Source organism: Ruditapes philippinarum, unplaced genomic scaffold (assembly GCF_026571515.1).
Source record: "Ruditapes philippinarum isolate M1 unplaced genomic scaffold, ASM2657151v2 ctg323_1_1_1_1, whole genome shotgun sequence".
In the NCBI taxonomy this organism is placed as follows: domain Eukaryota; kingdom Metazoa; phylum Mollusca; class Bivalvia; order Venerida; family Veneridae; genus Ruditapes; species Ruditapes philippinarum.
The window spans coordinates 379980-397521 of NW_026856025.1; the positions used below are offsets into that span (position 1 = coordinate 379980).

Here is a 17542-nt window from a genome sequence, read left to right on the forward strand (position 1 = left end):
AAAGGGCAATAACTCCAAAATAAGCCAAGGCAGAGTTATGTTTCTTGTGCATTGCACATCTACCCATTAAGATCTATCTACCTGTGATATCTCTTATAGTTTTATAGTTATGTCCCAGACAAGATTTCTCTAAAAGGGTAGATAATTCAAAAATAGGGCTTAATAGAGTTATGGTTCTTTTGCACTGCACTTCTATCCAATGTATGACACCCTTTCACTACAAATGAATTTGTTAAATGTTCATTTGACAGCTTTGTTTGTTCATACCCTATATATACATGTATGTCAAATCATTTATGTGTATTTTGTTTTCTTCCAAACTTTGGGGACCAAAGTAATCAAAGCAGGGGAAGTTGTTATGTCCCATATTTGTATGCAAATTCTTTTCAGGGAATTTTCAAGTATTTGTATTTACAAATAACCCATTAGAAATATTCTTTTAAAGTATTATATTTTTACATAATTTCTTTTTTTTCTTCCAAACTTTTCATTTTAGAAACACATACTTGGGATTAAAATATTGGTGTTATAACAGATTGCCATTGAAATAAAGCTTCAAAATACTCTAGATGTCAAAACCTACTTACTTACACCTACATATCCTGGAACACTATTTTTCATTGTTTACTAATCAGCTGTTACTAAAACCATCTTAGCTGTTGGGTTAAACAAATTTTTTCAATTAATTTTTCAAAGGTCCATACAGAAAAATGATTAAGTAATTTCCTAGAGTAGGTTCTCTTTTTAAATGAAATCTGTCACCTTAGAAGTCTGTGGCTAATAAGAGCCAAGGACACACTTTTTAGGTTCAGATGACTTCTAATTTCAATAAACTTATGTTCAAACTGTAAAATAGTGTTTATTGGATAATTCCAGAAATAAAACCAGCTATTTACAGCAAAACTACTGACTCAAGCTCACTCATGCGATTCCTCCTTGTCCAGATAATATAAAACCAGAAGGCCACAGAGCTTTCTCGGCCGCAATACAACAACAAACGGCCAGCTTTCCTTCCGCATTACAACTTAAAATGGACAGAGTTTTCCTACTGCATTACATTAACATTACTAGTAATGTTAATGTAGGTTTTTCTAAAGCTATGCTAAGTAAGTATTGATTTTTAATTAATTTTGAATTAAGGTTTGTTTGATATCTGTTTTACATGTGATATTTGGGTGAATTAGATATCAGATTGTTTCTTGCAGTGTGTTTTGTTTTGTTTCACGCCTTTAAAGATGCTGATTGTATACTTTTGCAAGGCTGTATGAAAATGTCCCCTCATCCAAGCTTAAGTGATGGATGAGGGTCATTATTCAAGTATGACCATAGGCCTAAACATGTATGCATTTGTAACCCGCCTCACTGTCTTCTTTTGTCCCACCACTTGAGTTTAATGTCATGAGTTTTATGCAGAAACAAAACTGCTTTAAATTATGAGATTGTAGCGCTTCGGTGATCATGGCATGGATGATGTAATAGGGGTAGTTTATTATTGTTTTTTGGCTTTAAACTTGCGAAACCTCAATTGGCATGCTGATGTATACATGTTTAGGCCTTTGGCCTTACTTCAATAATGACGCTCATAAATCACTAAAGCTTGGATGAGGGGACATTTTCATACATTACTATACAAGTTACAAAAATGTTTACCTGCAGTTTCTGCCATAAAACACGATTGTATTTGACAACAAGTTGAAAGCAACATTTCAGAAGTTCTACAATCATACAATCCAGGTCTCTGTCTATGGGAATATAACTGAAAAAATACAACATCTATTAAATCGTAGGTGACTTTATAATCATTGTTTCTTGAATGAAATAGTTATAGTAATTCTGAAACTGATGTGGTTTTAATATTTTCTATGTGCATTTTATGGTGAACATAAGCTATTTAGACCTCTGAAATGATCAATGTCAAATAAAACTCAATATTTCAGCATGTGAAACTGGACACAAATTGTACCATATATGTATCTAAACAGGATTTCAGTTGTGAAAAATATAAATGTATCTAACTATGATTGCATTAATTTTTGTGAAAAATGCTACGCCTCTGTTAAATACAACACTAAAAAGTAGTGTAGGCAAAGAAGATTTTTTTTTCTATACAAATGAACTTTGCCATAATGAAGTTAGAGTCTAATGAATTTGGTGGTCAAGGTCATATTTCAGCCTGTCAAATGAAAGACAAGGTGCAGATGTGTTAAATGTTCTGATACAAAGGCCATAGTTTATTAATTTATTCATAATAAAAGTATTTGTACTTGATGAAAATTTAGGTATTTACTGTCTTTCATAGCTTTATTAAACTTTGAAATATGTCAGTTACAGTTATTGTTTTTCAATTAACCCTTTACCTCATATATACGCGAAAAAACGCACTTTTGACCCCCCCCTTTTTAGGCCTGAAATAGTGAAAAAATGTCCTATTTGGGCCCCAAACACATGTTTTCGTTTTAGAAATGTTGCTAAAAAAAGTGAGCACTTTTTCGGCGCCGCCCCCCATCCAAAAGATACATCAGGGGGCACATCCAGAAGGGGGATGTGCCCCCTTCTGTTTGGGGGGTTTGAAGGGGGGCGGAGTCCCCCCCTCATAGCCAAGAAAATTTTGGACTTGTGAGAGGCTTAAAATGACCCCAGATCTATGATAAGGTAACGTGTAACCAACGCTGAAAAGCCTTTGACTCTATCTCAATCCCTTGAGAAGTTGCAGCACTTTGAAATAAATTTTGATGGAAAAAATCGAGGCAAAATAGTGATTTTTGGCAATTTTGAAATGTCCCCTCGTTGCCATGGTAACAGGAAATTTAAGACTGAGCATGTCGTTACAAAGGCGATGGTCCAGTCAAAATTTGTGCCAAGTTTGATTAGTATTGAAGCATTTTTCATAGTTTCATAGCAGTTTGAACTTGTAAGAGGAGGCTTTTCAGTGAAAATGGCCATTTTTCACAATATGCTCATGGGGGAAAGGGTTAAGGACATTTTCGGGAGTTTTCATATAGACATATAGGCAAAATTAAAACTGTTCAATAGAATTTCTTTAAACTTGGCATGTTGTTAGAATATGATAACAGAAACATTTTAAACATTTTAAATATATGACCTGAAACTAAATGAAAGCTATCATTGATAAGTTATACAAGTTGGAGGGTAGCTGGAATAAAATACATATTCTATTACGTCATACCAACTGTCCGTCTCAAATGAGATGTGCGCATACCGTGACCGAGAACATTCAGTACGCATTTTGATACCGTACAGAACGGACGTGGTTCGTTTATTAGACCGAGAGTTATAATCTCTATTCCTAGATTAACGCGGTTAATCTATTTTATTTCATATTTTTTGATAAATTAGATATTGTATTTTTACAGTATCAATTTAATTTCTTTTCTTGATATATTTTGTTTATGCGACGCATAAACTTCATTTTTTTCTTTCGGCTTTGAGATTTTCATTCCATGTGCTTTTCCAGATGGCGGATGCCTCTACATCGGGAAGGAAAGTAATCAGTCAAGGAACATCTGGTTCTAACATGACTAAAGAAAAGATGTCGATAAACAAACTGAAAAATTGTTGTCGTCTAGTAAATCTGTTGCGTCCGAGGGTCGTAAAAATGAGTCTCGTGGTAAAGTGTCCACTAAGAAAAGTCAAACACCTGAGAAAATAAATGACGAAGTCATTAAAATTTTGCAAGAACTAAACACTAACGTAACAAAACAAGGTTCTAAACTTGAAAATTTATCAAAAAGGGTAGACAATTTATATGTTGTATATGATGAATATTGTTATCCTGACGACAGTTGTAATGATGGGTTTTCTGACAGTCACAGCGTTTTGTCCAATGTCAGCGAGTCTTGTGAAGATTCCCAGCCACCACGGAAGAGGGCATGTAATGAGAGTGACATATTTAGGAATTTGTATGACAAATTACAGAGTGTGGAAAAATGTGACACTGAAATTAATGATGATCTTGCTACTTTTGTAAACAATTCCTTCCGCAATGGCATTGCTGAGGATTCTTTGTCCAACATTGTAAAAGAAATTCACAGTCATTGGTGAAAACTAAGGTGAATGGTTGCATATGGCGTTTGTTGAAACCCCAATCACAGTCTGACGATGTGAAATTTCAAGCCATAAAAAATGTTGTAGTGAAAGCTGCTATAAACATTTCCAAATTGTTGGATAAAGAAGGGGAAAAATTAGATACCCAGTCAATTGAATGGGGCACAAATGCCCTTGCTTTGTTGGGGCAGTCAAACAAACTCATTAACAACAACAGAAAGGAATGCCATCGTTCGGATTTAGATCCACGATATTACCCTTTGACTTCTGCAAGTCTACCGTTTACAGAAAACCTGTTTGGTGATGATATTAACAAAAGTGTGAAGGATATCCAGGACATTAGTAAAATTGGTAGAGATGTTGGAAGAAATCCTTCATTTAGGCCGTTTGGTAGAAGACGTAGTGGTCGGCCGGGCATGTTTTCTCGTGGTACTGGCAGAGGTTATTTTAGGCCAGGTCATGGTTCTTCAGTCGTTTCACCACCAAAAAACTCCCGTGTGGGGTACATGAACAAGTAAATCAGGTTAGTAATATTTTTCAGGCAGGTAGATTGAAATTATTTGAAGAAAATTGGAGAAAATTGACAAGTGATGAAAATATATTAGACATAGTTAAGCATTGTTATATTGAATTTTTAGAAGGGCATGATCCTGTCAATTATGTATGTACAAGGAATAATTTCAGTGAAAATGAAAGTAAAATTATTGATCAAGAAATAAATAAAATGATTGATATGAAAGTTTTGATTGAAGTTGATCATCATGAAAATGAATTTATTTCTCCAATTTTCTTAGTCAAAAAGAAGAATGACGAGTTTAGAATGATATTAAATCTTAAATTATTAAATGAGAGTATTGTTTATCATGACATTTTAAAATGGAGACATTTGAGTCTGCCCTTAAACTAGTAAAACCTAATTGTTTCTTTGCAAGTGTAGACTTAAGACATGCATATAATTCAGTTCCCATAGCTACGGAACAACAAGTTAAGTTAAGATTTCAAAAAGATGGGAAATTTTTTCAATATGTATGCCTGCCTAATGGTATTTCTTGTGCCCCAAGAATTTTTACAAAGTTGATGAAGCCAGTTTATGCATCACTTGGCATGCTGGGACATGTTAATTCAGGGTTTATTGATGATTCTCTGCTTCTTGGAGATACATACGATGAATGTCATCTGAATATTACAGATACAGTTAATTTGATGGGGAAATTAGGATTTATTGTTCATCCCCAGAAATCTATTCTTATCCCAACTAATAAAATTACATTTTTGGGAAATGATATTGATTCCATCAATATGATTGTTACTTTACCGTTAGATAAAGTTCAAACAGTTGTCCAAGAATGCAAAATGTTGTATAGACAGAAAAAGGAAAAAATTCAGCAAGTTGCGAGGGTTATAGGCCTTATGATTTCTACCTTTTCAGCTGTAGAAAATGGTCCTTTGTTTTATAGACAAATTGAGAATGAAAAAATTTTGGCATTAGTTTTATTAATAATAATAATAATTTAAAGCAAAATAGAGGGAATTACAATGCATATATGATTATATCAGATGAAATGAAGGGAGAACTTAAGTGGTGGATTGACAATCTAGCCACCAAAAAAAGACATATTAGTCACGGCAATCCAGATTTGACTATTACAACGGATGCAAGTTAAGTTGGCTGGGCAAGTATTTGTAATGGAACAAGAGCCATGTCAACATGGCCATCCCCCGCCAAATGTGTTTGCTCATTGGAAGAATGTATATGTAGTTGAGCAGATAATTCAATTTTAAGAGGTCTTTTGGTAATGAAAACTGATGGCTGAAATGATTACAGATTTGAGACCTATATGAATACTGATGGCTGAAAATAATAATGGGCAATAACTGAAAAAATAATGCAGGGTAGGTTATCATTCTTGTGTGCTGCATCCCTCCTTAGTAAAATCTATCCACCTATGAAGTTTCAAGTTGATACCTCAAATACTTTTTGAGATAAGCTCTGGACAATATAGTATGAAAAAGAACAAAGGGCAATTACTCAAATATTTTATAGGGAAGAGTTATCATTCTTGTGCACAGCATTCGTCCTAAATAAGATCTATCCACCTATGACATTTCATGTTGACATCTCAAACACTTTTTGAGTTATCCTCCACTTAGGTGAAAAATTAAGTATGAAAAATAACAAAGGGCAATAACTCAAAAATTATGAAAGGTAGAGTTATCATTCTTGTGCACTGCACATCTCCTGAGTGAGATCTATGCACCTATGAAATTTCATGTTAATATCTCAAAGGCTTTTTGAGTTATGCTCTGGACAAAAATTAATTTTGAAAAATAACAAAGGGCAATAACTCAAAAATTATGCAGGGTTGAGTTATTATTCTTATGCACTGCACTCCTCGTCAATGAGATCCATCCACCTATGAAGTTTCAAGATGATACCTCAAATACTTTTTGAGATAAGCTCCGGACAAAATAATATGAAAAAGAACAAAGGGAAATAACTCAAAAATTATATAGCGAAGAGTTACCATTCTTGCACACAGCATTCCTCCTCAATAAGATCTATCCACCTAATGACATTTCATGTTGACATCTCAAACACTTTTTGAGTTATCCTCCACTCAGGTGAACTAGAACTCCGCGAGTCGGATGTGTCACCTTGTGAACAATATAGTTTAGGAGAAATGGCCAGGACAAAAATGAAATAAGAAAACTAACAAAGGGAAATGACTCAAAAATTAGGAAATGCAGAGTACCGGTCCTTGTGCACTGCACTTCTTCTTAATGAGATCTATCATCATATGAAGTTTCATGTCCATAGCTTTTATAGTTGAAGAGAAATGGTCCGGACAAAATTAAAGTATGAAAAATTTACAAAGGGCAATAACTCAAAAATTAAAAAGTGCAGAGTACCGGTCCTTGTGCACTGCACTTCGTGTTATTGAAAGAAGCATGCATACCAAGTTTGAAGTCAATCCAACTTAAAGTGTCTGAGTTATGCTCTGGACAAGCTTTAGGGGACGCCGACGCCGACAACGCCGCCGACGACAAAAGTATTTCCTATATGTCACCTTTTGAAGGCAAGGCGACACAAAAATTAAGTATGAAAAATAACAAACGGCAATAACTCAAAAATTATGAAAGGTAGAGTTATCATTTTTGTGCACTGCACACCTCCTGAGTGAGATCTATGCACCTATGAAGTTTCATGTTGATATCTCAAAGGCTTTTTGAGTAATGCTCTGGACAAAAATTAATTTTGAAAAATAACAAAGGGCAATAACTCAAAAATTATGCAGGGTAGAGTTATCATTCTTGTGCACTGCACTCCTCCTCAATGAGGTCTATCCACCTATGAAGTTTCAAGTTGATACCTCAAATACTTTTTGAGATATGCTCCAGACAAAAATGTCGGACGGACGGATGGACGCCTTTCGGCGGGGGATAACAACAATAGGAGGTAGATGGACCTCTCTAGAATCTGTTTTTCATATTTATGTTCTCGAATTGTTAGCAGTTTGCCATGCTGTCAAATCTTTTTGCTTGCACAAAAAAGACATTCATGTAAAAATTTATACAGATAATACTTATGTTGTTTCTTATATCATGAATAAAGGTGGTATAAAATCTGAACTTTGTAATAAATATGCCAAAGAAATATGGCTTTGGTGTTTAAAGAAAAACATATGGCTTTCTGCTACACACATTCCAGGTATTAGCAATGAGGCAGATTTTCAAAGTAGAAATTTCAATGAAAATGTTGTATGGCAACTTAACAGAAATATTTTTAAACAAATTGTAAAATTATTTGAAGTGCCAATAATTGATATGTTTGCCTCTAGATTGAATAAACAAGTTGATCGGTTTGTTTCCTGGAAACCTGATCCAGAAGCGGAGGCAATTAATGCTTTTTCTTTGTGTTGGTCAGATGTATTAATTTATGCATTTCCTCCTTTCAGTTTAGTTGGTCGAACAGTACAGAAACTGAGAGAAGACAAAGGGGAAATGATACTGGTGGCACCTCTTTGGATAACACAGTATTGGTATCCAGCAGTAATGCAGTTGTTAATAGAAGTGCCTTATGTTTTGAAAGTAACTACAGACACACTTATTCTGCCAAATACAAAGAAAGTTCATCCACTAGTAGGTCATCTACACTTAATGGTATGTCGTTTGTCAGGGAATTGTTCCAAAGTAGACAGATTTCATCAGAGTCTACCGACATCAGCATGGCATCGTGGAGACATTCCACCAAAAAACAATATTCATCGTATATTCACAAATGGGTGGAATTCTGTAGTTAAAGGAAAATTGATAAATTTCAAGTTACTGTAGACAATATTATAAGTTTTTTGACAGATTTATTCCATTCGGGTTACAAGTATGATAGTCTAAATACAGGTAGAAGTGCATTATCTTCATTATGTATTACTGAAGATGGTTTTACAGCAGGTGCTCATCCTTTAGTGGTGAAATTTATGATGGGTGTGTTTAATTTATGTCCACCAAAAAGTAAATATAATGAAACTTGGGATGTTTCAAAGGTACTGTGTTATTTAAAGACATTGTCACCAGTAGATAGGTTGTCTTTGAAACAGCTAACTTGGAAGTTAGCTATGTTAATAGCTCTGACTCAAGCAAGTCGGTCTCATTCATTAAGTTTAATAACAATTGATGGTTTAAGGCAAGATCAGGATTCAACTACTGTACAATATTGCGGGTTATTAAAACAGTCTTTTTGTTAGTTATATGAAACCACATAAAGCTGTTACTTCTACCACTATAAGTAGATGGCTAAAATCAGTTATGTTTTTATCAGGCATTGACATTAAAAGATTTCAATCTCATAGTATAAGAGGAGCATCTGTATCAAGAGCTAAATGTTTTGGAATTCCAATTAAAGAAATCATGAAAGTAGCAGGTAGGTCAAATGAAGCAACTTTTGCAAAATACTACGATAAACCTATTAAAGATAGTCATTACGAAACTGCAGTGTTCACAGGACTGACGGAATGAATCGTGTTGGTATGTGAATGTTTATTTTTTTTTGTTCATTGTGCAAAATTTTTTTGCCATTTGCTTTAAAGTCTCATTTGAGACGGACAGTTGGTATGACGTAATAGAATCCCCCAAATAAACTAGACTTACCTTGAGTCGACGTTTGGTTGGGATTCTATGTAGTCATACAGCAACTGGAGGGATAAAATGCCCGCCCATCCCTCCCTGAATGTGTGTGACACATTCTTTAATGCATTTTGCATTTACTATTTTATTTTATTGAAGCAAAAATTATTTTGCTTAATGCTTTAAATACTGAATGTTCTCGGTCACGGTATGCGCACACCTCATTTGATCCCTCCAGTTGCTGTATGACTACATAGAATCCCAACCAAACGTCGACTCAAGGTAAGTCTAGTTTATTTGGGGGATTATCATATAAATGTAACCATTCTGACATTTAGGGTAAATCCTGGTAAATACGGACAATACGGACGCAAGTAACATACATATCATCATCATCAGCGCCAAACTCCGCGCACCTGTTATGCTACGGCCAGTAACCACTGCCTTCACACAAATCACGTGATGATAGTCTTATCACATGATCGTGTAAAAATGGCCTAAAGTAAATGCAATCGTTGAAAAAATGTTTTATCTGTAATAAACAGCGACATTAAAACTTGAACTCTGGTCTCAAATATGTCGATATGATTGAAAAAAAAATCATTTTTGTCAAGCTTAAAGTCGAATTTAATAATTACTTGAATGATTTCTCTTTCGAGAGCGGCCATTGTTTTGGAAATAAACGGTGCGGTATTAAAATTTTTAAAAATTATTTTCATAAAATTTAATTTTTCCAAAATTATTTTTTATTTTTCACATCTAACACCTAACGGTCTTGAAACATTAGCAAAACCGTGTTTACTTTTTAAGATAAATATAAAAATTGAAAAAATTCATATCATCAAAAATCTTGACGAAAATGCTGTGATGGCAGAGATCTAATCCTGTAAGGGTAGATCACTGCATAGGAGATTGCATCAGCGCTTGACAAACTGTCTTGTCTATTGATGCCTATATCGCTTCTTTTAATATTCGTGTTCGAATATATCTAACAGTGATAATGTCATAAGGTATGTATGACGTCATATCCTTTCTTTAAACCAATCATCCTTGCTTCCAGGCTATTTTTTTCAACATTTTTATCAAAGGTATTCCAGTCTCCTTGGTTTTGAGGTATTAGTTTTTAATTTATTGTATAGCCTTCCCTTTAAATTTAATAGATTTTTCTTAAATTACATTTATTTTTTGAAAAATGAACTTGCACAAGACATTTTAAGATTAACTAAATAAATATTTGCAAAAAATAAATCGTCTGTATTTTTCTTATGACTTTTTCCTCAGTACTGAATATATGGACAACCTGAACAAAGAGCAATTACGAGATTCAATTAAAAAAAATAAAGACATTTTCTCCAGATTCATTATTCTAATGCACAAAACTGACAATGTTTAATAACAATAAACAACTACTCTTTAAAAATAAGTGTAATCTATTTTAAAATCATTGCACAAGCGCTGAATTTCAAACCTGATCCTAAATATGGGCCATAATTACAAGGCCACTTCATCATGTTAAATGTATACCATTTTAATCTGTTTCTTTTTAATGTGTAATTAACCTATTATTCAAACATATCTTTATCAAACCTCTTATATCTGAGTCTGTCAAAAGTACATAATAATTTCCCTTTCCTCTTCCCTCTTTGACAATTATCATATTATTTCATTATCCAAATCATTCCTTCCTTTTCAGGATGCCTAAAAAGTATACTTATAAAGATAAAACTATAAGATATGATCAAACGTCACTAGAAAACGCCGTTAGAGCTGTTGAATCCAGGATGTCGGAACAAAACGGGCATTGTAAGAGAAATGTCAAAAAAAATTAAAAAAAAGGCAAAAAAAATAAGGGGCGGTGCTCTGAAAGAAATATAAAAACTGAAAATTAACTGACTTTTGCATACAGATTAATTCTGATTGAATTATGAACGGATAAATCTAAAGAAATAAACTTCCAAAAGGTTATAATATTATTGTAAAACCAAACTATTGTATTTTGAATATATGCATATGTGATCTTTTTTTCTGTTTTACTTTTTTTTTTTAAACTACCAATGTGTCAGTATTTTCCCTACCGCTAAGTAATAATGTCCGTATTTTACGTACCACTTATCCGCATTTTCAGTACTTTGTCCGTATTTTCCAGTTTCTACATGGAGCATAAGAAATAGTAGTACCACAACGTTTTGGTCCAAGGAATATGTTTTTACAAATAGTAACATCAACGAATAACAGATAACGTAACTAAATTGCCTATCAGAAAGCTTCTACAGAATGTCATTCAAAATCTGTCCCGTATTTACCCGGATTTACCCTAAGACCCCTGTGACCTTGACCTTTGACGTAGTGACCCTAAAAACAACAGGGGGTGATCTACTACTTATGACCAAATAGTATGTGAAATAAGAAGACTTTGTGATAAATAGTTTTCAAGATAACCAGCAGAAACCATTCTGATATTCAAGGCAACTATGAACTTAAAGGCCCAACTGGACTATAAAAGCCAGCAGATGGCGCTAGGGCAGGTTCTTATTAATTTTATGCATGCTTCACTTAAGGGACCCTTTTTCAAAGATTTAAGATTAATTACCAAATGCATTAAAACAACACTTGGCATGTATGTAGGCATAGATATTTTTGATAAAGATTGACCAAAATTTTTCAAAATATAACTTTGTTAAGTGTATTTCTGGAAAAAAATACTGGCTGTCAAATTTGAAATTCCCTGGGAGGAGCCATGTGATCATTACAGGTCATGAACCTTCAGTAGTAAACAGAAGCACGTGGCAGTGTTTATTTCAGGGAGAGAGATTTGTAGCAGACCATGTATATATCAGGGAGGGAGATTTTCAGCAGACCATATATATTTCAGGGAGGGAGATTTTCAGCAGACGACACATTGAATTGCTGAATACATGATAAGAAAAAAACAATAACTTTTACTGACCTTACTTTATCAAAAAGTTTTTATATCCAACAAATTTACAATAATCCATTAATCTATGAGGTTTATTTTAAATTTTAAAGTACTGATTTAACTTGTATTTGAATGGTTTAAACTTCATGAAAACAGTAAAAGTAACTTCCAGGTACTATATTTTGTTGTAGGCAAAAATTACATTTCAAAAATGTTAATCATTGAACTAAATGTTGCATATGTATAAAAAGTTTTATACATTAACAGTTTAAAAATATTTTAAATTCCTGTCAAGAACATAATGTCTTTAATTAATCTGTGAGCCGTGTAAAATCAGCTGTTTTTGTTTACATTCTCTCTGCAGGTTAACACTGCATGCTATTTTTAGCTCAGGGTTTATAACAGGCAGTTTTACATCACTGATTAGTCACACCCACAAATACTCAAGGCCGCGAATGTTGCACCTTTAACCTTTGACCTAGTGACCCCAAAATCAATAAGGGTCATCTACTAGTTATGACCAATAAGTATGTGAAATATGAAGACTTTGTGATGAATTGTTTTCAAGATGATCAGCAGAAACCATTCTGACATTTAAGGCCCCTGTGACTTTGACCCTTAACCTAGTGACCCAAAAATCAAGAGGGGTCATCTGCCAGTTATGACAAACCAATATGTAAAATATGAAGACTTCAAAATAAATAGTATTCAAGATAATCAGCAGAACCATTCTGACATTTAAGGTGCCTGTGACTTGACCTTTGACCTAGTGACCTGAAAATCAATAGGGGTCATCTACTATTTGTGATGATAAGTTTTCAAGATAATATGCAGAAACTATTCTTGCATTTAAGGCACTGTGACCTTGACCTTTGACCTAGTGACCCCAAAATCTATAGGGGTCATCTACTATTTTAGATGATAAGTTTTCAAGATAATATGCAGAAACCTTTCTTGCATTTAAGGCACTTTGACCTTGACCTTTGACATTGTGACCCCAAAAACACTAGGGGTCATCTACTAGTTATGACCAATCAGTATGTGAAATATACACAGACATTGTGATAAATAGCTTCAGAAACCATTCTGACAGTTAAGGCTGCTGTGACCTTGACCTTTGACCTAAAAATAAATAGGGGTCATTTACTTGTTATTACAATTCAGTATATATTAAATTTGAAGACTGTGATATATAGTTTTCAAGATAATCAGCAGAAACCATACGGTCTACAGACGGACAGACAGATCGACATAAGCAAAACAATATACCCCGTCTTCTTCGAAGGGGGGCAAAATAAATAACTTATAGTGAAAAAGCGTAAAAACTTGAATCAGAAATCTTGACGAGGTTGTCGACACTTGGAGAGTAGGATATCTCTCAATATACTCCCTATGGTAAAGATTAAAATGATGTCTATAAATTAATCTCCATACTGCAATCTATCCATATTTTAAGGTTCATGAAAATGTTTTCACTTCTTTTTGAGGATCACAAATATTGTTATATTTGACATATTTAAAAACTATTTGTTGCCATAGCAACCAAATTTTTAAACATAGGAAGAAACTAGAAATGTGTCGTCACGCCACGATCGCCCCTACATGCAGCCAAAATTTCAGATGTTATAATATTTAGTTCCAAATTTTTTGCACAAACTATTTTTTTCATTTTAAGTTCAAAGCCCTTAAAACTATTCAATGTAAACACAAACCATTTTTATACAAAGTTCAAGGCACTGAAAATATTCAGTGTTAACCTTTTGTAAATAATGCATAGTGCATATTTGTAGCCAAAATAATGACTACATACATTTCCACAAAAGTATGAGTGCTGAAAGTGAAAATTCAAAAGTTTTCCAACATTCAAGAGAGATAACTTTGTCCAAAATCATTGAACCATGACCAAATTCAAACTTGAACTGCTTATTCTGAAGATGTATCTATGTCAAATTTGAGTTGATAGTGTACAACCATTGGGGAGATCATAAATGAATGGAAACTAAAAATTTCTGTTTTTTTTTTCAAAGTTTAAGAGAGATAACTCTGTCAGCTATCATCAAATCATGACCAAATTCGAACTTGACCAGCTTTGTTTTTTATGACATATAAACATGTTAAATTTGAGTTGAATATGTACAACTGTTGCGGAGATAATGAACGGAAACTGAAAATTTCCATTTTTTTTTCAAAGTTAAAGTTATAACTCTGCCAAAAAATCATCAAACCATGACCATATCCAAACTTGAAGTGCTTATTCCTAAGATGTATCTTAAGGTCAAATTTGAGTTGAATGTGTAAAATACCGTTGGGGAGATAATGAACGGAAACTGAAAATTTAATATTATTTTCAAAGTGAAAGGGGCATAACCCTGCCAAAAATCATCAAACCATAACCAAATGCGAACTTGACCTGCACATTCCTTTCCCATTTCCATGTCAAATTTGAGTTGAATGTGTAATACAGTTGGGGAAATAATGAACAGAAACTGAAAATTTGATATTATTTTCAAAGTGAAAGGGACATAGCTCTGCCAAAAATAATCGAACCACGACCAAATTCAATTCTGACCTGCGCATTTCTTTGACGTATTCATATGTCAAATTTGACTTGAATGTGTAATACCATTTGGGGGGAGATAATGAAGGAAACTGAAAATTGAATCAAGGGGCATAACTCTGTCAAAAATCATTGGACCATGACAAAATTTAAACTTGACCGGTATTTTCTCATGATATATCCATATGTCAAATTTGAGTTAAATGTGTGTAACCGTTACTAAAATAATGAACGGAAACTGAGGTAGAGGCGACACAAAAATGAACAAAGGGCAATAACTCTAAAATAAGGCAAGGCAGAGTTATGGTTCTTATGCACTGCACATCTACCCAATGAGATCTATTTACCTACAAAGTTTCATGTTGATACCTCTTGTTATGTCCCGGACAAGAAAAGAGGACGGACAGGGCATTTAAATTGACTAAGGGGCCATTTCTTTATTTTCTTTTGTTTAATAGAGGGCCATGGCCCCTTATTCTATTGTTATGGAATGAACTTTATTTTTCTCTTTTGTTCTGTTTACAGTTACATGGCCCCCTACTTCTCTTAAATTGCCCTTACCGACAACTGGGTGTACGGACAAAGCGGCGAGTAATTATGCTCATCCTTCCGACAATCGGGTGCATAACAATATACGCTGAAATTTTTTCAGGTGTATAAAAAGGTGAATTTATTTAGAATATTTTTATAGTTCCAAAGCTTATGGAAAGTTAAGACCAATAATTAATCTAAGGAAATTAATTAAATGTCTTTGTATTGTATGAACATTTCAAGCAAGAACATCTAAAGATAGTTTTGGACCTTATTCAGAGATGATTTTAATTCGGTTGATTATCTGATGCATATTTTTTTTCAGTTCCAATTCATTCTGATTATCAAAAATATTTAAAGTTTATATGGAATAATACACTTTGGCAATATCAGGTGTTACCATTTGGTTTAAGTTCAGCTCCAAGAGTTTTCACAAAAATTCTAAAGCCTATTTATGCATGGCTTAGATTCCATGGAGTACGCTACGCATATTATATAGATGATTCTTTAATCATGAATCAGGTAAAAGATGTTTGCGCACAGAATACACAATTAATTTGAAATACTTTAGAATCAGTTGGTTTTTCAGTTAATAAGAAAAGTATGTATGCATTCCATGTAAAAGAATTGTCTTTTTTAGATTCATTGTTGATTCAGTCTTATTTATGGTTTTATTAACTGAAGAAAAAATTGAGAAAATTTTGTCAAAAGCCAGAGCTTTATTACAACAATCATATATATGTAGTGATAAAAGATCTCGTAACTTTTATTGAATCCATAATTAATGCTTTTTATGCCGTTTTAGAATCGTAACTTATAAAAGGGATAAAATTATAGGTTTAGATCAAAGTTTAGATTAAATTGTCTGAAAAAAGTAAAGATGACTTAAACTGGTGGTTGAACAATTTAAAAGCTAAAAATGGTAAGCAAATAAGACTGAATAAGGTTGGTTTTTATTTTAGGACAGATACTTTGCTTACAGGTTTTGGCTGTGTTGACCTCTTAATGTCTGGAAAGGTTACTCAGGGTAGATGGTCATCATTAGAATTGCAATATCATATTAATTATTTAGAATAACTAACAATTTTCTTTTCTCTACAAACTTTGTATTCAAAGTGCACAAACATACATATACAATTTCAGGGTGATTCTGTTACTGCTGTAACATATATTCTAGACATGGGAGGGATGGCCTCTTTGGACTTAGATACATTGGCATCAGATAGTTGGCACTGGTGTTTGTCGAAGAACATTTTCATTTCAGCAGGACATGTTGCAGGGATAGATAATACTATTGCTGATTTTTATCCTAGACAGTTTTCAGACTCCACTGAATGGATTTTCAAAAGATTATGTAGACATTTCTTTAATTGTACCAGATATAGATTATTTGCATCCAGGATAAATAAACAGTAAGATTGTTTTGTTTCTTGGTACCCTGAACCAGGAGCTATTTTTAGTGATGTTTTTTCTGTCTCTTGGCATTCTTACAAACCATATTTTTTTTTTCACCTTTTGCTTTAATAAGTAAGATGGTAAATAAATTTTTTGGAGATAAAGTAGAGAGAGCTCTGGTAGTTTTACCATATTGGAAATCACAACCTTGGTTTCCATTAATGTTACCATATTTTTCTCCCCGTCATGCTGCCGAGAGAAAGACCTGTTGGTTCTCCCATACAATGGAAGAGTACATCCGCTCAGCAAATCTTTGAACCTAATTGCTGTAGTGTTATCAGGAAGGCACTCAATTATAAAGGCATTTCATCAGGAGCTGCTAATAACATTACCTCAGCCTGGAGACCAGGAACACACAAACAATACAATTTGGCATGGTAAAAAAACAGGTATATTTGATCTTGTGAAAGATCCCTTTTGTACCACTGAAGAGATAGTGGTCAATTTTCTGTATCATTTACATTTGCAGAAAAAGTCTTATTCATTATTGAATACCAATAAAGCTATGTGATGGCAAACATATTTTTTTGGAAATGTTTAGTGTGGTAATACTGTGCTTATTCCTAAATTTATGAAAGGATTTTTCATTCAAATCCCTCTAAGTTGCGTTATGAATTTTTTCCTGGGATGTGACTGTAGTGCTTAAATTTCTCAGAACATTATATCCTTTAAGAGCGCATTATCCTTAAAGATGTTAACATTAAAATTAGTGGCTTTGATAAGCCCTCAGTTGTGCTCCTAGGGCTTAGAACTTTAGTCTCTATGAACTTGGATTTCATGAACTGTGCTATTGATCATGTGACATTTTATTTTTCAGAGATTATTAAAAAAACTAGTAGATCTAATTCTTTTTGTGTAAAATTGGGAACATTTTGAGGAGGAACCACTTTTGGGTT

At 33.5% G+C, this 17542-nt stretch overlaps 1 protein-coding gene across 1 annotated transcript in view; it reads right to left on the reverse strand.

Annotated features, from left to right (window-relative positions):
- LOC132745166 (uncharacterized) overlaps nt 1–17542 on the reverse strand; it is a 69032-nt gene that overhangs the window by 50082 nt on the left and 1408 nt on the right. Inside the window, exon 2 of the mRNA XM_060733992.1 lies at nt 1651–1756. Within this exon, the coding sequence (XP_060589975.1) occupies nt 1651–1756 (106 nt within the window). The remainder of the gene's footprint in view (nt 1–1650; nt 1757–17542) is intronic.